This window comes from Salmo trutta, chromosome 24, assembly GCF_901001165.1.
Source record: "Salmo trutta chromosome 24, fSalTru1.1, whole genome shotgun sequence".
Lineage (NCBI taxonomy): Eukaryota > Metazoa > Chordata > Actinopteri > Salmoniformes > Salmonidae > Salmo > Salmo trutta.
Window position 1 is genome coordinate 36,039,753 of NC_042980.1, and position 27,597 is coordinate 36,067,349.

A 27,597-nucleotide genomic window follows, 5' to 3' on the forward strand; every position below is an offset into this window, starting at 1 on the left:
CAGTCTGTCACAGTGCTATCCGTTTTGTCACAAAAGCCCCATATACTACCCACCACTGCGACCTGTATGCTCTCGTTGGCTGGCCCTCGCTTCATATTCGTTGCCAAACCCACTGGCTCCATGATATCTATTAGTCTCTGCTAGGTAAAGCCCCACCTTATCTCAGCTCACTGGTCACCATAGCAGCACCCACCCGTAACACACGTTCCAGCAGGTATATTTCACTGGTCACCCCCAAAGTCAATTCCTACTTTGGCCGCCTTTCCTTCCAGTTCTCTGCTGCCAATGACTGTAACGAACTGCTTTAAGCACTAACTCACTAACTTTAAGCACCAGCTAGCTGTCAGAGCAGCTCACAGATCACTGCACCTGTACATAGCCCATCTGTAAATAACCCAACCAACTACCTCATCCCCATACTGTTATTTTGTTTTTGTTGCTCCTTTGCACCCCAGTATCTCTACTTGCACATTCATCTTTTGCACATCTATCACTCCAGTGTTTAATTGCTAAATTGTAAGTATTTCACCACTATGGCCTATTTATTGCCTTACCTCCCTTATCTTACCTCATTTGCACACACTGTATATAGACTTTTTCCCCCTATGTTTGTTTATTCCATGTGTAACTCTGTGTTGTTGTTTGTGTCGCACTGCTTTGCTTTATCTTGGCCAAGTCGCAGTTGTGCATGAGAACTTGTTCTCAACTAGCCTACCTGGTTAAATAAAGGCGCTCCTAGTAACCGGGGACTTTAATTCAGGGAACCTTAAATCCGTTTAACCTCATTTTTATCAGCATGTTTAATGTGCAACCAAAGGGAAAAAAACTCTAGACCACCTTTAATCCACACACAGATGCATACAAAGCGCTCCCTCACCCTCCATTTGGCAAATCTAACCATAATTATATCCTCCTGATTCCTGCTTACAAGCAAAAACTAAAGCAGGAAGCACCAGTGACTCGGTCAATAAAAAAATGGTCAGATTATTTATTGCCTTACCTCCCTTATCTTACCTCATTTGCACACACTGTATATAGTCTTTTTCCCCCTATGTTTGTTTATTCCATGTGTAACTCTGTGTTGTTGTTTGTGTCGCACTGCTTTGCTTTATCTTGGCCAAGTCGCAGTTGTACATGAGAACTTGTTCTCAACTAGCCTACCTGGTTAAATAAAAAAATACAGAGGGTAGTGTGTACGGCCCAGTACATCACTGGGGCCAAGCTTCCTGCCATTCAGGACCTCTGTACCAGGTGGTGTCAGAGGAACGCCCTAAAATTTGCAAAAGACTCCAGGCACCTTAGTCATAGACTGTTCTCTCTGCTAACGCACAGTAAGCGGCACTGGAGCGCCAAGTCTTAGTTCAAAAAGCTTCTTAATTGCTTCTACCCCCAAGCCATGAGCGCTCAGGACCTCAGACTGGGCCGAAGGTTCACCTTCCAACAGGACAACCACCCTAAGCACACAACAAACAACATTTCTTAATGACCACCAACTGCGATACAATGGTCTAGGCTAGGTATGTAAAAGCTTTTGAAACTTAATTCAAGTTCATCGGAAACATGCATGATCGATTGATGGCCAGTGGTTGGTTAAGGGGGTTCCTGAGTGGCACTGCATCTCAATGCAAGAGGCATCACTGCCTTACCTGGTTCGAATCCAGGCTGCATCACATCCGGCCATGATTGGGAGTCCCATAGGCCAACGCACAATTGGCCCAGCGTCATCCTGGTTTGGCCAGGGTAGACTATCATTGTAAATAATAATTTGTTCTTAACTGACTTGCCTAGTTAAATAAAGGTTAAATGAAAAAAATAATTAAAAAAAGTTAAAATCAGTGAGCAGACGAGACCGGAAGAGTATAATTTCTGACGTCAAAAGTGTAGTCGATAGGATCGAAAATGGCGGAGTACCTGGCGTCCATTTTCGGTACAGAGAAAGATAAGTGAGTAAACGTTTTTAAATATATGTATCCTTGCTTATTTGGTCTAACAATCATATTGTAGACCTATGAGGGGAACTTCCACATTTGCTTTACTAGATTATATCACTCACAATTAGCAGTGAAATTGTAACGGCGTTAGCTTGGCTAGCTAGTTAGTATGGTACTTAACGTGTTAGAATGATGGATTTAACGTTAGACCATTTGGAAAACGTTAGCATGTTGTTGAACATGTGTGCACAGATGGATAAGGGATCTTTGATGTGTGTGCTGAGCAGTTTGCCAGGCTCACCTGTAAAATGTACATTACATTGCTTAGTACCCTGTTAGTCAAAATCTAGACATTATTTTGTGTGACACTAATGATTTTGTAGTTCGGGAAACACTCCTGGCAACTCACTCTGTCATGTGTCCCAAATTGTTAAATTAGCTAGCTATACCAAGATTTTTCTTCTGTTGCTATACATCCAGTAACGTTAGCTATAATGTCAACTAGCTAGCTCCCAAGATCATCCAGATGCGCATAGCATTTGCCCTGTAAAATGTGTGGTGTGTCCAAGGTTGAAGACATTGTGAGACAGACAATATAGCTCCAGTAGTACTGATGCACCGGTTGCCTCAACCCGCGGTTATATCCGTGGGCCAGACGGGTTTAGGGTCATTAAATATTGTGTGGCTGAAGGGCCAGTGGATGACGGGCGGGTTGAATAAAGAAAAACAATACCTTAAAATCCATAAATGTATAATTAGTGTGCAATTTATATAAGCAACATGTTGAGGTTTTTCTTTCATTATATTAGGATATCTGGTATTACTGCATAAACCTACATTTTAGGGTTTAACTGTACGTGCGCCAAATAGTCTAGACATCCAATTGCCAAATAATGCTTTTGGGGACGGGCAGAAAAAGTGAACGTCAATCCATGGAGGCAAGACTACGTTGTCGAAGTTTAATTCAATGAGACACAAGCTGCAAAAGGACAGTTGAAAATAAAGAGAAGGGAGGGCCAGATTTGGAAAAGTTTTAGTGAAGCGCTAAAACAGGGTGATGGCAGATAATCCCATAACATGATAATTCCTATGCTATTTGTGATGATTGCTTGTGAGGCTCTATACAAATGTGACAGTCACAAAACGGGACTTCAAACAGACCTATGGCATGTCAAAGGAACTGTCGCCTACTGTTCAGATGGGTTAAATGGAAACTGAAATCTGGACATTGACTAACCAGAAGATAAAAAAAAAAATATATATATATATATATATATATATATATATATATATATATATATATATATATTTTTTTTTTATTTGTAAAAAAAATGTTTTTGTCAAACTCAAGTCCTCTGATAATAGTCCCGTGTGAATCGACATCCCTGTATTGTGGGAGAAATGTCTGAGTTTGACAGCTGTTACTTGGGGTTTGAGCAAGAACACAATAACTGATTCGATAAATTTAACGAAGCTCTGCGCATAGCCTATATATGAAGGGCCTACATGTATCATCTTTCACAGTGAATACTTTTTATATGTTTTGTGCAAATTATTTGAACATTGCCAAATGCATCACTTAAAATATTGCACCTCTGGAATAATTTTTAAAGTTTATGATTTGAGCCGATCATGGATTTCAGGAAAAACACCCCCAATGGGTCAAGTGCTTCAAGTTCCTCGGTGTCCACATCACTGAGGACTTATCATGGTCCTCACACTTATCATTGTCCTTGCACATCAGCACAGTTGTGGAGAAGGCTGAAACGATTTGGCCTGACCTCTCACATCCTTAGTAACTCCATCGAGAGCATCCAGATTGGTTTCATCGCCGCTTTGTATGGCAACTCCTCAGAATCCGTGCGGTGGTGTCGGAGGAAAGCCCTGTTCTGTGCTACCGCACAGCAAGCGGTACTGGAGTGCCAAGTCTGGGACCAAAAGGCTCCTTAAAACCTCTCTGGGGTATGTGGGGCGGTAGCGTCCCACTCGCCAACAGCCAGTGAAATAGCAGAGCGCCAAATTCAAAACAACAAATCTCATAATTCAAATTTCTCACACATACAAGTATTATACACTAGAGGTCGACCGATTTACGATTTTTTTCAACGCCGATACCGATTATTGGAGGACCAAAACAGCCGATACCGATTTAATCGGCCAATTATTCTTTTTTTGTGTGTGTGTAATATTGACAATTACAACATTACTGAATGAACACTTATTTTAACTTAATATAATACATCAATAAAATCTATTTAGCCTCAAATAAGTAATGAAATCTGTTCAATTTGGTTTAAATAATGCAAAAACAAAGTGTTGGAGAAAGTAAAAGTGCAATATGTGCCATGTAAGAAAGTTAATGTTTAAGTGCCTTGCTCAGAACATGGGAACATATGAAAGCTAGTGGTTCCTTTTAACATGAGTCTTCAATATTCCCAGGTAAGAAGTTTTAGGTTGTAGTTATTATAGGACTATTTCTCTCTATACGATTTGTATTTCATATACCTTTGACTATTGGATGTTCTCATAAGCACTTTAGAATTGCCAGTGTAACATTATAGCTTCCGTCCCTCTCCTCGCTCCTACCTGGGCTCAAACCAGGAACACATCGACAACAGCCACCCTCAAAGCAGCGTTACCCATGCAGAGGAAGGGAAACAACTACTAGTCTCAGAGCGAGTGACGTTTGAAACGCTATTAGCGTGCACCCGGCTAACTAGCTAGCCATTTCACATCGGTTACACCAGCCTCATCTTGGGAGTTGATAGGCTTGAAGGGGTGGAACGTTCCAACAGGAATCTGTTCCAAAAAACGTAAAGTAAAAGGTTGCCAACCAACAACGCATACAAAGTAGCAACGCATACAAACCTAGCTAACTAGCTGCCAAATAGGCATCAACTCACCACGTAGCTTATTCTTAATGTTTGTCCATAGGCAAACAGACATGTGAGGACAGACATTTTTCGGAATAAACGTGACGAGTGAAAAACGCAATGAAATAGACCACTCCCTACCCGGTATCTTATTTTGCCGCTATACAACTTTGTATGCGTTGTTTTTTGGAAACCTTGTTATTTACGAAGTTTTTGGAATAGATTCCTGTTGGAACGTTCCACAAATTATACCCACCCAGGTTGAAGTCATAAACAGAGCGATGCTTGAAGCACAGTGAGGGGCTGTTTGAATGAATGCTTACGAGCCTGCTGCTGCCTACCACCGCTCAGTCAGACTGCTCTATCAAATCATAGACTTAATTATAATATAATAAACACACAGAAATACGAGCCTTAGGTCATTTAATATGGTCGAATCCGGAAACTCATCTCAAACAAAACGTTTTTTTTCTCTTTGTGACATACGGAACCGTTCCGTATTTTATCTAACGGGTGGCTAAGTCTAAATATTCCTGTTAGGCATTGATGTTTATGGTTAGGTACATTGGTGCAACGACAGTACTTTTTTTCGCAGATGCGCTTGTTAAGTCAACACCCGTTTGTCGAAGTAGGCTGTGATTCAATGATAAATTAACAGGCACCGCATCGATTATATGCAGCGCAGGACACGTTAGATAAACTAGTAATATCATCAACCATGTGTAGTTAACTAGTGATTATGTTAAGATTGATCGTTTTTTATAAGTCTAATGCTAGCTAGCAACTTACCTTTGCTTCTTGCTGCCCTCGCGTTACAGGTAGTCAGCCTGTTAATCCTTGTGGAGTGCAATGTAAGGCAGGTGGTTAGAGCGTTGGACTGGTAACCGAAGGTTGCAAAAACAAATCCCCCCCCCCTGAACAAGGCAGTTAACCCCCGTTTCTAGGCCGTCATTGTAAATAAGAATGTGTTCTTAATCTGACTTGCCTAGTTAAATAAAGGTGTAAAAAATAATTCAGTAAATCGGTGGCCAAAAATACCGATTGTTATGAAAACTTGAAATCGGCCCCAATTAATCGGCCGACCTCTATTATACACCATTTTAAAGATAAACTTCTCGTTAATCCAACCACAGTGTCTGATTTCAAAAAGGCTTTATGGCGAAAACATAGCATTAGATTATGTTAGGACAGCACCAAGACAAGGAAAAACCACACAGCCATTTTCCAAGCAAGGAGAGGCGTCACAAAAAACAGAAATACAGCTAAAATTAATCACTAACCTTTGATCTTCATCAGATGGCACTCGTAGGACTTCATGTTACACAATACATGTATGTTTTGCTCGATAAAGTTAATCTTTATGTCCAAATAACTCCATTTTGTTTGCGCGTTAGGTTCACTATTCCAAATGCAGAAGGCGCGAGCACTAAAGTCAAGATGAAAAGTCAAAGTTCTATTACAGTTTGTAGAAACATGTCAAACGATGTGTAGAATCAATCTTTAGGATGGTTTTTATCATAAATCTTCAAAAATATTCCAGTCGGGCAATTCCTTTGTCTTCATAAAGGAAAGAACTGAGCTCGTGCGCGTAACTAAAATAATGGGCTACTGCCAGACACCTGACTCAAACAGCTCTTATTCGCTCCCCATTCACAGTAAAATCCTGAAACAATGTTCTAAAGACTGTTGACATCTAGTGGAAGCCTTAGGAAGTGCAATATGACCCCATAGACACTATTGGATAGGCAATCACTTGAAAAACTACACACTTCCTGGTTGGATTCTTTCCTCAGGTTCTTGCCTGCCATATGAGTTCTGTTATACTCAGACATCATTCAAACAGTTTTAGAATCTTCAGAGTGTTTTCTATCCAAATCTACTAATAATATGCATATTCTAGCTTTTGGGCCTGAGTAGCAGGCAGTTTACTATGGGCACGCTTTTCATCCGGATGTGAAAATACTGCCTCCTACCCCGATGAAGTGAAGTTTCTACCCCCAAACCATTAGACTGCTGAACAGTTAATCAAATGGCTACCTGATTGTAATTTTTTTCACTGACTCTCTTCCAGAGGCTCAATGTACTATTTTTTTCTATTTGTTTATTTAGCATTGTTGGTTAAGGGCTGGTAAGTAAGCATTGTTGTATTTGGTGACGAATAAAATTTGATTTGATTTGGTTGTATCACCGTCTGGTTGCCAACTGCGCTTCATTGGGGGTGATCTCCCAACCATCTAGACTCCAGCCACCCGAGACATCCACTGTTCTACATACTCCTGTCTGGCAGATGGTACCGGTGCATCAAGGCTCAGACCAACAGGCTCCTAAACTGCTTCTATCCCCTAGCCATAAGACTGTTAAGTGGCTAACATCTACTGCTCCCCCTCACACCTACGCCGCTGCTAAAATGATTATTGATTAGATGTATTACAACCACTACACTGCTGTTCATTGATTATTGTTGCCATTATTATTAGTACTTATCTATTTATCCTGCTACTGGTCACTTTCTCCTGTTTACATGTATATATTGCCACAAGTATATTACCATAAGTATTTACATATTCCTTCCTGCTATCAGTCACTTTTCATCCCTGTTTACAAGTATATACGTCTACAATGTCATTCTTGCGTACACCCACACACTCACCACTTATGCTGCTGCCTTACTAGTTACTGTTATTTCTCCTGCTTCCTCTCGCTTTCTCCTAATCCCCGCTTACATGTACATATCTACCTCAAATACTCCGCTATTCCTGCACATCGTAAATTTGCTATTGGCACTGACCCTGTATATAGCTTTCTCTCCTATTTGTTGTGTATTTATTTATATATGTCTGTGTATATTAGTTATGCTATTTTGATATTGACTACTGCCCTGTTGGGTAGAGCTTGCATGTTTTAGCATTTCACTGTACTTGTGGATGTGACAACTTGGAACTTGTTTAGCAAAGTTGCACCCTGCGGTTTTCACACTCCGCCTCTGACCTTGCATTTCAATTGGCCCGTTCCACAATTCGTGTGTGTCTCAAAATTCAGCCAGGTGCAACTTTCCTAAACTGCGTACATTAAGTTTCTTTTTGTATTTGAACAATTGTCTTATATGAAAGTCAAAATGTTTACAGAACTGTATCGCGCGCTAGGTGTATTTGTTTAGACAGAGCAGTTGAGCAGCGTCGGCAAAATCCCTTCAGGTGGCAGCCAGCTTCGTGAAAAGACAGTATAATGTTTAATAACATTTCCCGTCTATTTGAATGGGTTAATATGAGCTCTACTGTACTTCCAACAGGCTGCTGTATTCCTACCTTTATCACATGATGGAAAGTTTCATATTTCTCTTAATTTGCATGTGATAGTTATGCATTTCAGCACTGATTACTTAGGTATTAATCGGCATTTTTATTTTTTTTTCTCCCCAGGGTGAACTGTTCTTTCTACTTTAAAATTGGTGCCTGCCGACATGGTGACCGGTGCTCCAGATTACATAATAAGCCAACTTTCAGCCAGGTAAGTCAATGAAACTTGTTTAAAATATTTGCATCTACCAGAGGCCTGCATTAAAGGGCATGTGTAAAACTTCTCCTGCCAAGATTAAATGGTTGTCATGCTCTAGGCAGGGTTAGGGTTTGTCAAATTGCAACATTATCTTTGGTTTGGGTAAACTTTGATCCAGTGACTGGTGCTTTGTTTAGCTTGTTCTTCTAATCGGGGACAGGGCAAGTTTTATCAGCACTCTGGTGTTCTGATAGTGAAGCACCATAGTGTGATTAACATTTTGTGCATGACCCCTCCCCCCATTAACATCTACTGATGTGTGTTTGTGGGCTCTGTTGTGCACCTTTGACAAGCACCTCTGTATTTATCAATCACCTTTAATAACAATACTACTAAAATGTACTTTGAATGTAGATGACTAAATACAGTACTAGTTAGTGTCCTAAATATATGAAACGGGAAGTGTTCTTTTTTTTTTATGCAACCATACTACTGAAACAAGCACAGCGATACATACTTCCTCCATTTTTGCTGGTCCAAGTCTGCTCTGTGGCCTCGCCTCGAATAGCCATAGCGTTTTTTGCATACCGCATCTCAGTATAACAGACAAACACATCCACACAACATTCTCCCTGCTTTGCCATTTTTCTTTCACTGGTCCATTTATTAATGAACAGAGTTACTTTTTCTAACCCCAATAGGACAACAGAAAAACATATTTTTTTGTGGACAGTCTGCCCTGAATCTAGGCCATCCCCTTTTACCCTTCCACTCAGTCATGTCTGTCTATTTAACTGAGTATCATGACAACTTGGATTGAGAGCTAGGTTTCACCTAGGGGCCCATGCAATAACATTGTGTTGCTAGTGTATGTATACTGAAGAAAAAATAAAAACACAACAATTTTATTGCGTTACAGTTCATATAAGGAAATCAGTCAATTGAAATACATTTATTAGGCCCTAATCTATGGATTTCAATTGATTGGGCATGGGCGCAGCCATGGCTGGGCATGGGTGCAGCCACTGGGGAGCCAGGCCCAGCCAATCAGAATTTGTTTTTCCCCGCAAGGGCTTCATTACATACAGAAATACTCCTCAGCTTCATCAGCTGGCCGGGTGGCTGGTCTCAGATGATCCCGCAGGTGAAGAAGCTGGATGTGGAGGTCCTGGGCTGGCGTGGTTACACGTAGTCTGCGGTTGTCAGGCCGGTTGGACGTACTGCCAAATTCTCTAAAACAACGTTGGAAGCGGCTTATGGTAGAGAAATTAACATTCAATTCTTTGGCAACAGTTCTGGTGGACATTCATATAGTTAGCATGCCAATTGCAAGCTCCCTCAAAATTGAGACATCTGTGGCTTTGAGTTGTGACACAACTGCACATTTTAACGTTGGTATTTTGTTGTCCCCAGCACAAGGTGTACCTGTGTAATAACCATGCTGTTTAATCAGCTTCTTCATATGCCGCACATGTCAGGTGGATGGATTATCTTGGCAAAGGAAAAATGCTCAATAACAAGGACGTAATCAAATTTGTGCACAATATTTGAGAGCTTTTTGTGCATCTTTCAAAGTTTTGGGGTATGAATCATGGGACCAACACTTAACATATTGTTTATATTTTTGTTCAGTATAGTTAGAGCTGACACTAGACGGTGTCTTAGGGTATTCACTTCAGGTTGTTGGCAGCTCTTTTTGTATTCTTTTGTTTTGACAGAGCTCATAACATTTGACGATGGATCATTGATGTCCCTCGTTCCCTCATTAATACATATTGTGGGATTGCGTTAGACTAAACTTGACTGAAACACTGCGCTTAATTTCCCCACCTCAAAGCCTGATGTGTCCCTCTCAGCGAGTAGAGACGCATGACTAAGTCGCTTAAAGCATCTACTAAATGGTATAAACATTTAAATAAAATAATAAAACCTAGCACAGCAGCTGTACTCTAGGCTTGCTCTAGGTTTCCCTACAGCTCGCCTCCTCTGGACAAAAAGACAGACTTCCCATCGTGTCCTCCGGTCAAGCACGGACTCTTGCTTTGTTTTGTCACCAGCCTCCCCTCCTACAGACTAAAACTTCCTCTACATCCAGGAATTTCTCCCCCCCCCCTCCCCTTTTGCTATAGGTTCTATGTATCAGGATTTGGGGATTTTGTATTTTTATTAAAAATATTTATTTTTATTTTTCCCTCTCCAGACCATCTTGATTCAAAACATCTACCGTAATCCCCAAAACAGTGCGCAGACGGCCGACGGCTCCCACTGTAAGTGCCTCTGCTCCAGTCCTCTCAGGTCTCTCTAGCTCTCTCCTCCCTCCTCAGATTTTAGGTCTGCGTCTCCGCTGGCTTCCTGCAGGGCTTCTGAGGGTCTGTCTCAGCACTGGTAGCAGGGGGTACCTCAATATGCCGCACCTGGAAAAACTCCCTATTTCGCCAGTCAAATGGATTTATTGTATTTATCTATGGCCATTCAGAAGGTCTAAGCCTAGGTGTAGAATGACATGCTCTGATGGTGACATTGAGAAAAGGACAACAACAAAATGCCTTGATCCACTAAATTTGCATTGATCCCTTACAGTGAAGTTAATACCTCCAAGCGATCTCCTGGTAGTATCTGTTTTCTAACACAGTTATAGTGCACAAATGACTGACTTTAGGTATTTATCAGGCGCTTTCAGACAAGACTGACAACACTCCGACTGCCCTAGTGCCCAACATTTGTTGGAGGTTGACAGCAAAAATATCGATATGCATTACTGTCCAGACACAGCACGGCTTTAGTTTTGGCTCTCGCCACGCTGTCGCCCCTATACGATAGACTGAGTAACTTATGTCAGCCATATTGTAAATGTTATAGTACCTTGAAATTGAGCCCCGACTAGCAGAGCTGATGCATTGCCACTCACTGCCTCCCAGGTAAGTCGTTGGTTTGTGGTCTTGTTGCTGTCATGTATAACTGTTCTGTTTCTCAGCTGAGCATCTCAGAATGGCTCACAAAAAGTTACTTTGAAAATGAATCAAAAGGAAAAAAAGAAACTTAGAATAAAAAGCTCATCTTGGCATTCAATCACCTATGATTCAGCAAGTTCTTGAAGTCATTTCGAGCCCCATTGACCTTATATTGTATGTGTGTGTATACAGTACCAGTCAAAGTTTAGACACCTACTCATTCAAGGATATTCTTTATTTTTACTATTTTATACATTGCTAAATAATGGTGAAGACATCAAAAGTGTTACATTGATTTGTGTATTTTATATTTGAGATTCTTCGAAGTAGCCGCCCTTTGCCTTGACAGCTTTGCACACTCTTGGCATTCTCTCAACCAGCTTCACCTGAAATGCATTTCCAACAGTCTTGAAGGAGTTCCCACATACACTGAGCACTTGTTGGCTGCTTTTCCTTCACTCTGTGGTGCAACTCATCCCAAACCATTTTAAATGGGTTGAGGTTAGGTGATTGTGGAGGCCAGGTCAAGTGATGCAGCACTCCATCACTCTCCTCCTTGGTCAAATATCCCTTACACCCTGGAGTCATTGTCCTGTTGAAAAACAAATAAATGACCCACTAAGCGCAATTCAGGTGGGATGGTGTATCATTGCAGAATTCTGTGGTAGCCATCCTGGTTAAGTGTGCCTTGAATTCTAAATAAATCACTGACAGTGTCATCAGCAAAGCACTACCACCATGCTTCACAGTGGGAACCACACATGCAGAGGTCATCTGTTCACCTATTCTGTGTCTCACAAAGACACCGTGGTTGGAAACAAAAATAATGTCAAATAAAATAATGTCCTTTGCTCATGTTTCTTAGCCCAAACAAGTATCTTCTTATTATTATTGGTGTCCTTTTAGTAGTGGTTTCTTTGCAGCAACTCAACCATGAAGGCCTGATTCACTGATGGATGTCTGTTATTTGAATAATTTAATTGGGCTTCAATTTGAGGTGCAGTAAACTAATGAACTTAGCCTCTGTAGCAGAGGTAACTCTGGGTCTAACTTACTTGTGGCGGCCCTCATGAAAGCCAGTTTCATCAGCGCTTGATGGTTTTTGCGACTGCACTTGAAGGAACTTTGAAAGTTTCTTCTTCAAATTTTCTGGGTTGACTGACCATGTTTTGAAGTAATGATGGGCTGTCGTTTCTCTTGGCTCACTTGAGCTTTTCTTGCATAATATGGACTTAGTCCTATTTGGTAAAAGACCATCTTCTGTATCCCACCCCTACCTTGTAACAACACAACTGATTGGCTCAAACGCATTAAGAAGGAAATAAATTCCACAAATAAACTTTTAACAAGGCACCCCTGTTAATTGGAATGCATCCAGGTGACTACCTCATGAAGCTGGTTGAGAGAATGCCAAGAGTGTGCAATGCTGTCATCAAGGCAAAGGCCAGCTGCTTTGAAGAATCTCAAATTTGATTTGTTAAACACTTATTTTTTTCCTTTTTTCACCCTTTTTTTTGTTAGTACATGATTCCATATGTGTTATTTCATAGTTTTGATGTCGTCACTTATTCTACAATGTAGAAAATAGTACAACTAAAACTTTGGAACGAGTAGGTGTCAACTTTGATTGGTACTGTATGTACAGCACATTTGGAAAGTATTGAGCTCTTTACTTTTTCCACATTTTGTTATGTTACTGCCTTATCCTAATATCGATTAAATCCCTAATGACAAAGGAAAAAAACATGTTTTTAGGAATGTTTGCAAATGTATAAACAATTTTAAAATCACATTTTACATAAGTATTCAGACTCTTTACTCAAGTGCTTTCTTTAAGCGATTACAGCCTAGAGGTCTTCTTGGGTATGACGCTACATGCTTGGCACACCTGTATTTGGGGTGTTTCTTCTCTGCAGATCCTCTCAAGCTCTGTCAGGTTGGATTGGGAGTGTCGCTGCACAGCTATTTTCAGGTCTCTCCAGAGATGTCCAAGCTCTGTCTGTGCCACTCAAGGACATTCTGAGACTTGTCCCGAAGCCACTCCTTCGTTGTCTGGGCTGTGTGCTTTGGGTCATTGTCCTGTTGGTAGGTAAACCTTCATCCCAGTCTGAGGTCCTGAGCTCTCTGAAACAGATCCTTGATGAAAACCTTTCTCTCGATCCTGACTAGCCTCCCAGTCCCTGCAGTTGAAAAACATCCTCATAGCCTCACCATAAGGATGGTGCCAGGATTCCTCCAGACGTGATGCTTGATTTCATCAGATCAGAAAATCTTGTTTCACATGGTCTGAGAGTCCTTCAGGTGCCTTTTGGCAAACTCCAAGTGGGCTGTCCTGTACCTTTTTACTGAGGGGCTGCCGTCTGGCCACTCTACCATAAAGGCCTGATTGGTAGAGTGCTGCAGAGATGGTTGTCCTACTGGAAGGTTCTCACATCTCCACAGAGGAGCTCTGTCAGAGGGATCATCGGGTTCTTGGTCACCTCCCTGACCAAGGCACTTCTCTCCCGATTGCTCAGTTTGGCCAGGTGACCAGCTTTAAGGAAGAGTCTTGGTGGTTCCAAACGTCTTCCATTTAAGAATGATGGAGGCCACTGTGTTATTGGGGACCTTCAATGCTGCAGAAATGTTTTGCTACCCTTCCCCAGATCTGTGCCTCGACACAGTCCGGTCTCGTAGCTCTATGGACAATTCCTTCAACCTCATGGCTTGGTTTTTGTTCTGACATGCACTGTCAACTGTGGGACCTTATCTTAGGTGTGTGTGCGTGTGCCTTTCCAAATCATGTCCAATCAATTGAATTTACCACAGGTGGACTCCAATCAATTTGTAGAAACAACTCAAGGATGATCAATGTTAACAGGATGCACCTGAGGCTCCATTTCGCTTCTCATAGCAAAGGGTCTGAATACTTATGTAAATAAGGTGTTTTTTGGGCATTGTGTGTAGATTAACGAAGAACATGTTTTATTTAATCCATTTTAGAATAAGGCTGTAACAATGTGGAAAAAGTCAAGGGGTCTAAATACTTTCCAAAATGCACTGTGCGTAGATTTACACTACGGTTCAACATTTTGGGGTCACTTAGAAATATCCTTGCTTTTGAAAGAAAAGCACATTTTTGGTCCATTTAAAATCACATCAAATTGATCAGAAATGCATTGTATACATTTGTTAACCTGTTACGGCTAGGCTCGACAATATCCGGTGACATGGCAGAGCGCGAAATTCATTTTCTTTTAAATTAGAAATATTTACCTTTCATACATTCACAAGTGCAATACACCAAATTAAAGCTAAACTACTTGTTAATCTAGCCATCATGTCAGATTTCAAAAAGGCTTTACAGCAAAAGCACACCATACGATTATGTTAGGTCAGCGCCTTGTCACAAAAAACACAGCCATTTTCCAGCCAAAGAGGAGTAACAAAAAGCAGAAATAGAGATATAAAATGAATCACTAACATTTGCTCAGATGGCACTCATAGGACTTCAAGTAACACAATACATGTATGTTTTGTTTGATAAAGTTCATATTTATATCCAAAAATCTCAGTTTACAAAGGCGCGTTATGTTCAGTAATGTTGTGCCTCAAAAACATCCGGTGAATTTGCAGAGAGCCACGTCAATTTACAGAAATACTCATTAACTTTGTAAGATACAAGTGTTAGGCATATTATTAAAGAAACTTCTCCTTAATGCAACCACTCAGATTTCAAAAAAGCTTTACGGAAAAAGCACACCATGCAATAATCTGAGTACAGCGCTCAGCCACCAAAACAAGCCACAACATGGCGGGTATCTGTATGGAGTCAGTAAAAGTCAGAAATGGCGTTATAAATATTCACTTACCTTTGATCTTCATCGGAATGCACTCCCAGAAATCCCAGTTCCACAATAAATGTTCGTTTTGTTCAATGAAGTTCATCTTTATGTCCAAATACCTCCTTTTTCTTCGTTTTCGTTCACAATTCCAAATGCACAAGTCGCGGGCACTAAGTCCAGACAAAGTCAAAAGTTCCATTACAGTTTATAGAAACATGTCAAACGATGTATAGAATCAATCTTTAGGGTGTTTTTTATCAAATCTTCAATAATATTCCTACCGGACAATTCCTTTGTCTTTAGAAAGGAAAGGGAACGCAGCTCATGGCTGCGCGCGTGACTAAACTAAAGACTTTCAGCCTGACCACTGGTTCAAACAGCTCTTATTCGCTCCCTTTTCACAATAGTAGCCTGAAACAACGTTCTAAAGACTGTTGACATCTAGTGGAAGCCTTAAAGTGCAATATGACCCCATTTACACTCAAGTGATTGCCTATCCAATATACAAACTACAAACCTCAGAAAAATCCAACTAGGAAGTGGGAAATCTCAGGTTTTCACCTGCCATATGAGTTCTGTTATACTCACAGACAACACTGAATGATTTCTATATATTATATGCATATTCTAGCTTCTGGGCCTGAGTAACAGGCAGTTTACTCTGGGCACGCTTTTCATCCAAACTTCCCAATGCTGCCCCCTATCCCTAAAGAGTTAATGTTGTAAATGACTATTGTAGCTGGAAACAGATTTTAAATTTTTTATGGAACATCTACCTATTATTATCATCAACCATCACTACTGTGTTCCAATGGTAGTGTTAGCTAATCCAAGGTTATCATTTTTAGAAGGCTAATTGACCATTAGAAAACCCTTTTGCAATTATGTTAGCACAGCTGAAAACAGTTCTGATTTTTAAAGAAGCAATAAAACTGGCCTTCTTTAGACTAGGTGAGTATCTGGAGCATCAGCATTTGTGGGTTTGAGTACAGGCTCAAAATGGCCAGGAACAAAGAACTTCTGAAACTAGTCAGTCTCTTCTTTTTTATAAATGTTTATTTTCCAATACAAAATAAATGTAAAAAAGACCGAAATACAAACATTGACATTCATTGTAGTGTTGAATGGGAGGGCCAATTTAGAGGATGAAACTTAACTCACACACAGAAAAAATAAATCCTATTAGGTGGTACATGTATAAGAAGACAGCATATAGTCATTACAAGCAGTGTAGTTAAGCCAAAAATAAATATTGAGTGGAGTACAGCACAGAGTAGCAACCCAGTTATGAAGCAGGACTAGACCATTTATCCAGTATCTGCTGCCATATTTTGTAAAACAATGGACTTCTATTGGAGGTATTGTATAGAATCTTTTCCATATGCAATACACTCCCAAAATCCCGTAACCACATTTCAAAGGTCGATTAGTCTCCAATTTCCAAAATTGCAATATGAGCCTTTTGGCTAATAGAGTACAAAGAGAGACGGCCTTCCCTTCATGGTTATTCCCATCAACTACCAAACAGAGTGATCAATGGGTCTGGGGCTATAACTCTATCGAAGGCTTTAGATAAGCAATCCAAAATGAGATCCCAGTAAGCATGTAACTTAGGACATGTCCAAAATAAGTGGGTCAACGTCCCCTCATCCTGCTTGCACCTCTCACACAGTGGTGAGATGTCCGGGAATATTTTATGCAGTTTTACTTTTGAATAATGTAACCTGTGTATCACCTTAAACTGAACAAGGTTGTGTCTGGCATTCACTGAACTGTGGTTTATATTCCTGAGAGCTTCTACTGAGGCCTCATCTGAGATTTCTGAACCAAGTTCTTGTTCCCAAGCCCTTTTAATAGTGTCTGTAGCACATCATACAGTCTAAAGACCGACCCTTTTGAATGGGGTTTGACAAGGATCAGGCTATCTAATGTAGTGTTATTTGGCTTAATGTCACACTGTGGATATGTGTCCATAAGAAATTCCTGATTTGGAGGTATCTGAAAAAAATGTGTTGGCATGTTGAACTTTCCCTGTAATTGTTGAAATAAAGCTAACTGACCATCCATGTATAAATGACCAATTGTTTTGAGCCCCTTCTCCCTCCACTGTGTGAACACCATATCATCCAATGCAGGGTGGAAAGCATGATTCAGGCAAATCGGGCTGTCAATGTATACAGTGGGTAGGCATTTTCTTAACATAATCTGTTTCCCGATCTTAAGAGTATGACAAATGACTGGAGTAGAGTCACAAGTGGCTTTTTTCACATATGATAGACTTTTAACAAGTGCAGAGAGTGAGGAACGTTGACAGGAGGCCTGCTCAATCAAAAGCCATGAAGGCATATCATTCTGTCGCATCTCAGGTAAACTTTCCCTCCAGAAAGACACAATGTTCAGATTAGCAGCCCAATAATACAGTTTAAAGTGATGAAGGCCAAAGCCCCCCCTCTCTTGTACTTGCATAAATGCTTCTTTGAAATTCTGGCTGCCTTGTTATCCCATAAAAATGGAATTCCTATTGAATCCAGTTTCTTAAAATAGCTTAGTGGTATGAAATTGGATAGATGTTGGAAGAGGTAAAGAAACCTTGGTAGGACAACCATTTTAATAGCGTTTATATGACCAACCAAGGAGAGTTTTCCAAAAAAATCTACCTACATTTATCAGCTTAAACAAAATATTCATGTACCAATTAGCTTTCAATAGCTGATCAAGGTCTCTTGTCACTACAATGCCAAGGCTTGTGAACTTGTCCATCACTGTTCTAAATGGGGTAGATTGCAGAAATTGCATATACACAGGCTGTGATATTGGCATCAATTCGCTTTTTTGCCAGTGTATCTTTTAGCCAGAGAAGGAGCCGAATGCATTTATCAAGTTAAGGGGGAAATAAAAGTTTTAGGCTTGGATAAAAACAAAAGAACATCGTCATATAGGGACATTTTGTGCTGCGTGTCTTGTATTTTAACAGAAGCTATATCGGCACATGCCTGAATGCGAGTAGCAAGGGGTTCATGGCCATAGCGAAGAGAGCAGGCGAAATAGGGCACCCCTGTCGGCAGCCTTAGAACAGGCGGAATGACTGCGACATTTATTGATTGGTTACCACGGACGCCATTGGGTGTGCATAAATAATTCTTATCCAATTAATAAATTCCTTTCCAAACCCGAAATGCTCCAGAACCGACATCATATACATCCACTCAATCTGCCTTCTCTGTGTCAAGAGCTAATACCACTGCCTCAACTTTATGATCATGATACATTACGTTGAAAAGGCGTCTCGAATTGTAGTATGTATGTATGTCGGCCTGGGATTAAACCTGTTTGGTCAGGGTGTATGAAGTCAGAAATATATGTTTTCAATTGGTTTGCCAATATCTTTGTCAACACCTTTTTGTATGGGGAGTAACGACACGGGGCGATAAGACGACATCTCCATGGAATCTCTTTCCAAGATCAGTGCTATTGTAGCCTCAGTGTTTGCAGGAGTTTGGCGTTTTCTTTGGTTTGTTTAAACATTCGCAACATAAGTGGAGCTAGACTGGCGCTGTACTTCTTATATAATTCTATTACATATCCATCGGGCCCAGGGGCCTTGCTGTTTGGAAATTGTGCTCTCGCTGTGTTAATTTCCTCAAGTTATGCCAGCATCGAGTGCAGCAGCCGCCCCCCTGTCTAGTTTAGGAAGTTCACATTCAGCGAGGAAGCGTTCCATAGTTTGTCAATCAGTAGCATCGCATTTTGATTGATATAGCTCGGAGTAAAAGTATTGCCGCGATTCTTCCTCTGATGTATAATAAATAATGTAACCTATAATCACAGCCTTTAGAGATTCCCTTAGGGTGGAGTAGTCAACATCCCCCGTGTCGTTAGCTCCGAGGAAAAAAGCAATCTGCTCCTTCAAATACTGACAAAGCCTCGTCTTTCAACAGGTATGGGTCTAAGCGCCAAGGTCGCCGACCTGTCGACATATGGTCGAGTTTCAGGACCATGGACAGAGGAGAGTGGTCCGTAATTAGAATAGGGTGGTAGGTAACCGATGCATCTGCTGAAATTAGTTTTGAGTCCAACAAAAAAATAGTCAATTCTGGAATATGATTTATGAACTGACAAAAATAAAGAATAATCCCTATCTGTTGGGTGCGTCAGTCTCTAAATATCAACAATGTTAAGGTTTGTCATCAATGTATTTACACACTGGCATTTGATTGTTGAAGTGACCTTGATAACTGTTTATCTAAAAGAGGATCTAACGTACAGTTAGTCACCTCCAACAATACAAACCTTAGGGTGTCTAGACATACAGCTTGAACTAACTCGTCGTCTATAGATGCTCCGCATATAAACAAATATTAAATAACACTTAACTCTCACTTTAGGGGGTGAGTGGCGCTAAAACATGATAGGCTAAATAACGCTATATAAGCCACATCTCACCCATTATATAAGTCCCAATTTCTGATCGAAAAGATATAGGCAGGAAATTCAAACACATTCCTGGCCTGTATTTGGTCATTTAGCCGGTTGACACAGCCGTTCTGTATCCTCAGCCAGCGAACTTACTTGACAAGAACAGATCGGCCTCTTTTGGGTTGTCAAACGTACGTGTTGATCCCTCGACTGTCACCTTAAACCGGGCTGGGAAAAGGAATCCATATCGGATGTTGGCCGCCCTGCATTTCTTGCGTAACTCATCATACTCTTTATGTTGGTTCCTCACCTCCAAAGTAAGATCTGGGTAGAGACGCACACTGGCTCCGTTGTAGTTAAGGGGGAACTTTTGACTAGCCAGCTTGAGGATGAGATCCCTGGTCTGGGGATAGTGCAGCCGTGTGATGAATGGCCTTGGTGGCGCGCCCTTGGCCAGCTTTGTTGCCTGTGATCTGTGTGCGCGGTCGATCAGGATGGCCGTTTTGAAGTGTTCACTCCCCAGCAATGCCAGTATCAGCTCCGAGACTAATTCAGTGGGTTTCCCTTTTTTCAGTGTCCAACTGGATCCCAAATATTCGGATGTTCTGGCGTCTTGAATGCGACTCAAGCATTTCCAATCGGGCTTTCAGGGTTTTGTCATTTTTTTTTAACGTTGCGCACTGTTTCTCTATGTGCAACGTCCTGTAGCCTGGCCTCGTGATCGACTGTCGTCTGCTCAACCTCATGCACCCTTCCCTTACTTGCCTTCACAGTTTCAGTCAAAGTCCCAATACTATTCGAGATATCAGCCAACCTTGTGTCCACCTTCTTGCTTAGTGAGTTTATGGCAGCCAGTATGTCACGTTGAGTAGGATCTGTGGGGAAGTCTTGGTAGCTAGCATCTTCAGCTAACTCCACGTGGGTCCGGCGATGTTGAAATTGGTTCGTTGTCTCTCATTCAAATTATCTTGTTTAGCGACCCCATTTTTTGGTGCCTTTTCCATATTGCCAGACAATGTTTGAAGTTATAGGTTGTGAGAGGTTAAGATGAATATTAATTTGTTTCAAAATAGAGCAGAGCTCTAGCAAAGCACGTCTACTCCATAGCACGTTCTCTAGCGCCCCCCGTTCTGTTAAATGAAGGCTATTCCATGTGAGAAATTACCAAGAAACTGAAGATCTCGTACTACTCCCTTCACAGAACAGTGCAAACTGTCTAACCAGAATAGAAGAGTGGGAGGTTCCGGTGCACAATTGATCAAGAGGACAAGTACATTTGTGTCTTGTTTGAGAAAACAGACGCCTCACAAGTCCTCAACTGGCAGCTTCATTAAAAAGGGTTTTCTAATGATCAATTAGCCTTTTAAAATGATAATCTTGGATTCGCTAAAACAACGTGCCATTGGAACACAGGAGTGATGGTTGCTGATAATGGGCCTCTGTACGCCTATGTAGATATTCCATAAAAAAATCAGCCATTTCCAGCTACAATAGTCATTTACAATATTAACACTGTATTTCTGATCTGATCAATTTGTTATTTTAATGGACTAAAAATGTGCTTCTCTTTTCAAAAACAAAGATATTTCTAAACGACCCCAAACTTTGAAAGGTTTTGTAATGTAGTGCATTTGGGAAGTATTCAGACCCCTTCCCTTTTCACCATATTTTGTTACATCAATTTTAGAATAACACTAATGTAATTTATTCCTCATCAATCTACACACAATACCCTATAATGGCAAAGTGGAAACAGATTTTGTATTTTTTTTGTTAAAAATAAAACATGTAAGTACATTTCTAGGTATTCAGACACTTTTCTGAGACTCGAAATTGAGCTCAGGTGCATCCTGTTTCCATTGATCATCCTTGTTGTTTCTACAACTTGGTTGACGTCCACCTGTGGTAAATTCAATTGTTTGGACATGATTTGTTGTGTGTGGGGAAACCATTGAATTTTAGAATATGGCTGTAATGTAAGAAATATATATGTATATGGAAGAGGTCAAGGGGTCTGAATACTTTATGAATGCTGTGTGTGTATAATATATATAGTAAAAATTATATAATTTGCAATAGTCAAATATTGTCATTCTGAGATTGTCGCTTCTTCCAGCTCCCTCTGTTTTGGCGTGGACCAGTCCCATGGATCATCTTAACGTCTTTCAGTCATCCCTTCCTACCCTGGTCTGGGGCTGGTTGGGGCACAATTACACTGTTTTGAGGGAGGGGGATGGGAGTAAATGCACCTATTTTAAGTAACAGTTAAGAAATCTGCCTGAAACTATCTCAAAAATGTACATTTTGTATTTTCAGACCATTGCCCTCTTGAACATTTACCGTAACCCTCAAAACACTGCCCAGTCTGCCGATGGTTTGCGCTGTAAGTTTCCGACCCGTTAACAGGGACCAGCTGCTATGTTTCCTCTTGATCTCGCATTCTAAGATTTATCCTCTTTTTTTTTTTGTACTTTTTTTTTTTTTTTTTTCAGTGATAAGGTTTGGACCCTTTAAGGTGCTGTACTAGACATTAAATACAACAGGTACTACTTTTAAGTAAAACATTCCATGTAGGCTACACTTCTGGTAGGTACCATGTAGTCACTTACAGAAATAACCAAATAAAGGTTGATGCATACAGTAGTGTATATTTCTATTAGATTTTGAATTAATTTTTCTAGGAAATAGTTTATTCATGATTGTTTCAAGTACTCACTCATTTACACTAAACTAATCCTATTCAATAAGTTAACCCTGCTCATTTACACTAAACTAATCCTATTCAATAAGTTAACCCTGCCCCATAGTTTCAGGTCAAACTCATTTATGGAAATGTCTTGTTTTTATTGTACAAAATGTGATACATGGAATGTGATTTTGGGGAGATGAGTATGACTGACTTTTTCCCTAGAGTGTTTAGGCCCCAGTGAGTCCCATTCCTTAGTATTCATTGACAGCTATATTATGTCTGTGACAGCGCCAGAACCTTGCTATTACTACTTAGCACGGAATTTAACTTTAAATGAGTCTCTTAAGACTCCTCATTAGGGAAAATGTCCAGTCTTACTGTCCTTGTTGTGCAGGGGTACAATGAACTGATTCTTGGCACTGACCCTTTGGCTCCGGACACGATATTTCCTGAAATCCCTATTTCATGTGTACTGGACTGTGTGCTATTGGGCAATTCAAGTCATTTGTAATTCAGTAATATTTAGACTAAAATCCTGTCCAATCAGTCCAGACTTGTATGTTTTTAGCAGTGTTTCTCTTGTTAGTTAATGAAACCACAGTGATGATGTCATTGGCTTGTCCCTGATGAGTGTGTTTTTCTTGTGGCCACTAGGTGCCGTCAGTGATGTGGAGATGCAGGAGCACTACGATGAGTTCTTTGAGGTGAGTCAGTGACACGTCAGCTTCTGGTATTATTGCACTATAAATCCACTTAAAAGGAGTGGATGATGCATCTCTTCCCCCACCACACAGCCCATGTGGGAGTCGATGACAAAATACTGAAACTGACTACAAATATTGAAACTTTTTTTATTTTCCCCCCCAGACCATTTTTGGGAAATGCGCTTTGAATTCAAGCAACCTTGAGACGTAGTGTTTTCCCCTTTCTGTCTGCCAATCCACCTCTGTTTCTCTTGTTGTAGGAGGTCTTCACAGAGATGGAGGAGAAGTACGGAGAGGTGGAGGAGATGAATGTGTGCGACAACCTGGGAGACCATCTGGTTGGAAATGTATACGTGAAGGTGTGTAACTGACCATGTAATTGTCTTTGATGGTGGGTTTTGTGCATGTTTGTTGAACACATTCTCCTTCCATTTAATCACAAACACTGTCGTTGTCTCTGCCTCTTAAGAACCTAATTTCGCGCACACACACCAACTCTGTGATGGTCTCTGTGTGTAGTTCCGTCGTGAGGAAGACGCGGAGAAGGCAGTGATGGATCTGAATAACCGCTGGTTCAACGGTCAACCAATTCACGCCGAGCTCTCACCCGTTACAGACTTCAGAGAAGCCTGCTGCCGCCAGTACGAGATGGGGTCAGTACTCCACCTCAGGACTACATACACATCATTTTCAGCTCAAGATGGCGTTAGTGGTGATTACAAATGCTTTGTAATTCATTGAGGTTATTTCAATTAAATAAATACAATTTTATTTGTCACATACACATGGTTAGCAGATGTTAATGCGAGTGTAGCGAAATGCTTGTGCTTCTAGTTCCGACAATGCAGTAATATCCAACAAGTAATCTAACCTAACAATTTCACAACAACTACCTTATACACACAAGTGTAAAGGAATGAAGAATATGTACATAAAAAAATATATATGAATGAGGGATGGTATAGAACGGCATAGGCAAGATGCAGTAGATGGTATAGAGTACAGTATATACATTTGAGATGAGTAATGTAGGGTATGTAAACATGACGTGGCATTGTTTAAAGTGACTAGTGATACATTTATTATATAAAGTTTTCCATTATTAAAGTGGGTGGAGTTGAGTCAGTATGTTGGCAGCAGCCACTCAATGTTAGTGATGGCTGTTTAACAGTCTGATGTCCTTGAGATAGAAGCTGTTTTTCAGTCTCTCAGTCCTTGCTTTGATGCACCTGTACTGACCTCGCCTTCTGGATGATAGTGGGGTGAACAGGCAGTGGCTCGGGTGGTTGTTGTCCTGGAGGGCAGGTACTTTGCCCCTGGTGATGTGTTTTGCAGACCTCCCTACCCTCTGGAGAGCCTTACGGTTGAGGGCGGAGCAGTTGCCGTACCAGGCGGTGATATAGCCGGACAGGATGCTCTCGATTGTGCATCTGTAAAAGTTAGTGAGTGTTTTCGGTGACAAGCCGGATTTCTTCAGCCTCCTGAGGTTGAAGAGGCGCTGTCTGTGTGGGGACCATTTCAGTTTGTCCGTGATGTGTAGGCCGAGGAACTGAACTTTCCACCTTCGCCACTACTTCCCGTCGATGTGGATAGGGGGCTGCTCCCTCTGCTGTTTCCTGAAGTCCACGATCATCTCCTTTGTTTTGTTGACATTGAGTGTGAGGTTATTTTCCTGACACCACACTCCGAGGGCCCTCACCTCCTCCCTGTAGGCCGTCTCGTCGTTGTTGGTAATCAAGCCTACCACTGTAATGTCGTCTGCAAACTTGATGATTGAGTTGGAGGCGTGCATGGCCGCGCAGTCGTGGGTGAACAGGGAGTACAGGAGAGGGCTGAGAATGCACCCTTGTGGGGACCCAGTGTTGAGGATCAGCGGAACGGAGATGTTGTTTTCTACCCTCACCACCTGGAGGCGGCCCGTCAGGAAGTCCAGGACCCAGTTGCACAGGGCGGGGTCGAGACCCAGGGTCTCGAGCTTGATAACGAGTTTGAAGGGTACTATGTTGTTAAATGCTGAGCTGTAGTCGATGAATAGCATTCTCACATAGGTATTCCTCTTGTCCAGATGGGTTAGGGCAGTGTGATTGCGATTGCGTTGTCTGTGGACACATTGGGGCGGTAAGCAAATTGGAGTGGGTCTAGGGTGTTAGGTAGGGTGGAGGTGATATGGTCCTTGACTAGTCTTTCAAAGCACTTCATGATGACGGAAGTGAGTGCTACGGGGCAGTAGTCATTTAGCTCAGTTACCTTAGCTTTCTTGGGAACAGGAACAATGGTGGCCCTCTTGAAGCATGTGGGGACAGCAGACTGGGATAAGGATTGATTGAATATGTCCGTAAACACACCAGCCAGCTGGTGTGCGCATGCTCCGAGGACGCGGCTGGGGATGCCGTCTGGGTCTGCAGCCTTGTGAGGGTTGACACGTTTAAATGTTTAGCTCACGTCGGCTGCAGTGAAGGAGAGCCTGCAGGTTTTGGTAGCGGGCCGTGTCAGTGGCACTGTATTGTCCTCAAAGCGAACCAAAAAGTTTAGTCTGTCTGGGAGCAAGACATCCTGGTCCGCGACGGGGCTGGTTTTCCTTTTTATAGTGATTGACTGTAGACCCTGCCACACACCTCTCGTGTCTGAGCCGTTGAATTGCGACTCTACTTTGTCTCTATACTGACGCTTAGCTTGTTTGATTGCCTTGCGGAGGGAATAGCTACACTGTTTGTATTCGGTCATGTTTCCGGTCACCTTGCCCTGATTTAAAAGCAGTGGTTTGCGCTTTCAGTTTTGCGCGAATGCTGCCATCAAGCCACGGTTTCTGGTTTGGGAATGTTTTAATAGACGCCGTGTGTACGACATCGCTGATGCACTTGCTAATAAACCTGCTCACCGAATCAGCGTATTCATCAATGTTGTTCGCCGCAATGCGGAACATATCCCAGTCCACGTGATCGACGCAATCTTGAAGCGTGGAATCCGATTGGTCGGACCAGTGTTGAACAGACCTGTGCGCGGGAGCTTCCTGTTACAGTTTCTGCCTATAGGCTGGAAGCAACAAAATGGAGTCGTGGTCAGCTTTTCCGAAAGGAGGGCGGGGGAGGGCCTTATATGCGTCGCGGAAGTAGGAATAACAATGATCTAGGGTTTTGCCAGTCCGGGTTGCGCAATTGATATGCTGATAGAATTTAGGGAGCCTTGTTTTCAGATTAGCCTTGTTAAAATCCCCAGCTACAATAAATGCAGCCTCAGGATATGTGGTTTCCAGTTTACCTAGAGTCAAATGAAGTTCGTTCAGGGCCATCGATGTGTCTGCTTGGGGGGGATATACATGGCTGTGATTATAATCGAAGAGAATTCTCTAGGTAGATAATGCGGTCGGCATTTGATTGTGAGGAATTCTAAGTCAGGTGAACAGAAGGACTTGAGTTCCTGTATGTTGTTATGATCACACCACGTCTCATTAATCATAAGGCAGACACCCCCGCCCTTCTTCTTACCAGAAAGATGCTTGTGTCTGTCGGCGCAATGCGTGAAGAAACCAGCTGGCTGTACCGACTCCGATGGCGTGTCTCGAGTGAGCCATGTTTCCGTGAAACAAAGAACGTTAGTCTCTGTCTCTCTGGAAGGCTACCCTTGCACGGATTTCGTCTACCTTGTTGTCAAGAGACTGGACATTGGCGAGTAATATGCTCGGGAGCGGTGGGCGATGTGCCCGTCTACGGAGCCTGACCAGAAGACCGCTCCGTTCTACGGCGTCGTTGTTTTGGGTCGGCCTCTGGGATCCGATCCATTGTCCTGGATGGTGGGAAAAACAGAGGATCCGCTTCGGGAAAGTCGTATTCCTGGTCGTAATGTTGGTGAGTTGACGTTGCTCTTATATCCAATAGTTCCTCCCGACTGTATGTAATAAAACCTAAGATTACCTGGGGTAACCGTGTGAGAAATAACACACAAAAAAACAAAATACTGCATAGTTTCCTAGGAACGCGAATCAGGGCGCCGGAAGTAAATGCTAGAGCAAGGGTAACTACTACCAAAATCCACACGCCTTTATCTCCATTCCTTAGATTAGATTTCTTCATATGACCTAGTTAATTACCTAACTGCAGTTCCCACTTTCTCTACAGGGAGTGCACTCGAGGAGGCTTCTGTAACTTCATGCACCTGAAACCCATCTCCAGGGAGCTGAGGAGGGAGCTGTATGGACGGCGCAGGAAGAAGGGGTATGCTCCGGCTCTCTTACAGTCAACGCTAATCACAGAACTAATGCTGCGTTCAAGTGCTCTCCGAAATACACATTTCTGACACGCTAAGGTTTTTTAAACTCAACTAGAATTTTCCCAGTTAACTAGCTACTTTTTCTCTCTTCTTCCTCAGAGGGGGCCATCGTTCTCGCTCCCGTTCCAGGGAACGCCGTTCTCGCTCGAGGGATAGAGGCAGGGGAGGCGGACGCGACCGCGATAGAAGGCGTTCCAGAGAACGCTCTGGAAGGTTCTAAACCAAGCCACCACCACACGTCCATCACTCTCCATCCATTCTCAAATCCTTATCTTTCCCTCCATTGCGGCCTTTTAATTCCCCGTTGGCCCTTTCATATTGTCCCAATGAACAAAATTAATTGGAAAATGTTGGACTTGTTATTTTTCTTTTTTATAATTTTTATTCAAGAAATGTAAAGCTTGCCTTCTCAATAAAAAAACATGTAAACATGTTTTACAGGGCGCTA

General features: G+C 41.8%; 1 protein-coding gene across 6 annotated transcripts; it reads left to right on the top strand.

The window, feature by feature from the left end:
• Positions 1-1,449: 1,449 nt before the first annotated feature.
• On the top strand, positions 1,450-27,597 carry LOC115161216 (splicing factor U2AF 35 kDa subunit). 6 transcript variants are annotated; one of them, XM_029712016.1, is made up of 10 exons: positions 1,450-1,517; positions 8,224-8,311; positions 10,500-10,566; positions 19,013-19,108; positions 21,807-21,873; positions 22,834-22,883; positions 23,144-23,242; positions 23,403-23,536; positions 26,999-27,094; positions 27,249-27,597. In XM_029712016.1, exons 6-10 carry the CDS (start codon positions 22,854-22,856, stop codon positions 27,367-27,369), a joined length of 480 nt encoding a protein of 159 aa, XP_029567876.1. In that variant the 5' UTR covers positions 1,450-1,517; positions 8,224-8,311; positions 10,500-10,566; positions 19,013-19,108; positions 21,807-21,873; positions 22,834-22,853; the 3' UTR covers positions 27,370-27,597. The 6 variants fall into 6 exon arrangements, with proteins under 6 accessions (XP_029567876.1, XP_029567875.1, XP_029567873.1 ...); XM_029712014.1 differs by lacking the exon at positions 1,450-1,517 and adding an exon at positions 1,922-1,943 and having other exon boundaries at positions 19,013-20,432; XM_029712015.1 differs by lacking the exon at positions 19,013-19,108 and having other exon boundaries at positions 1,451-1,517.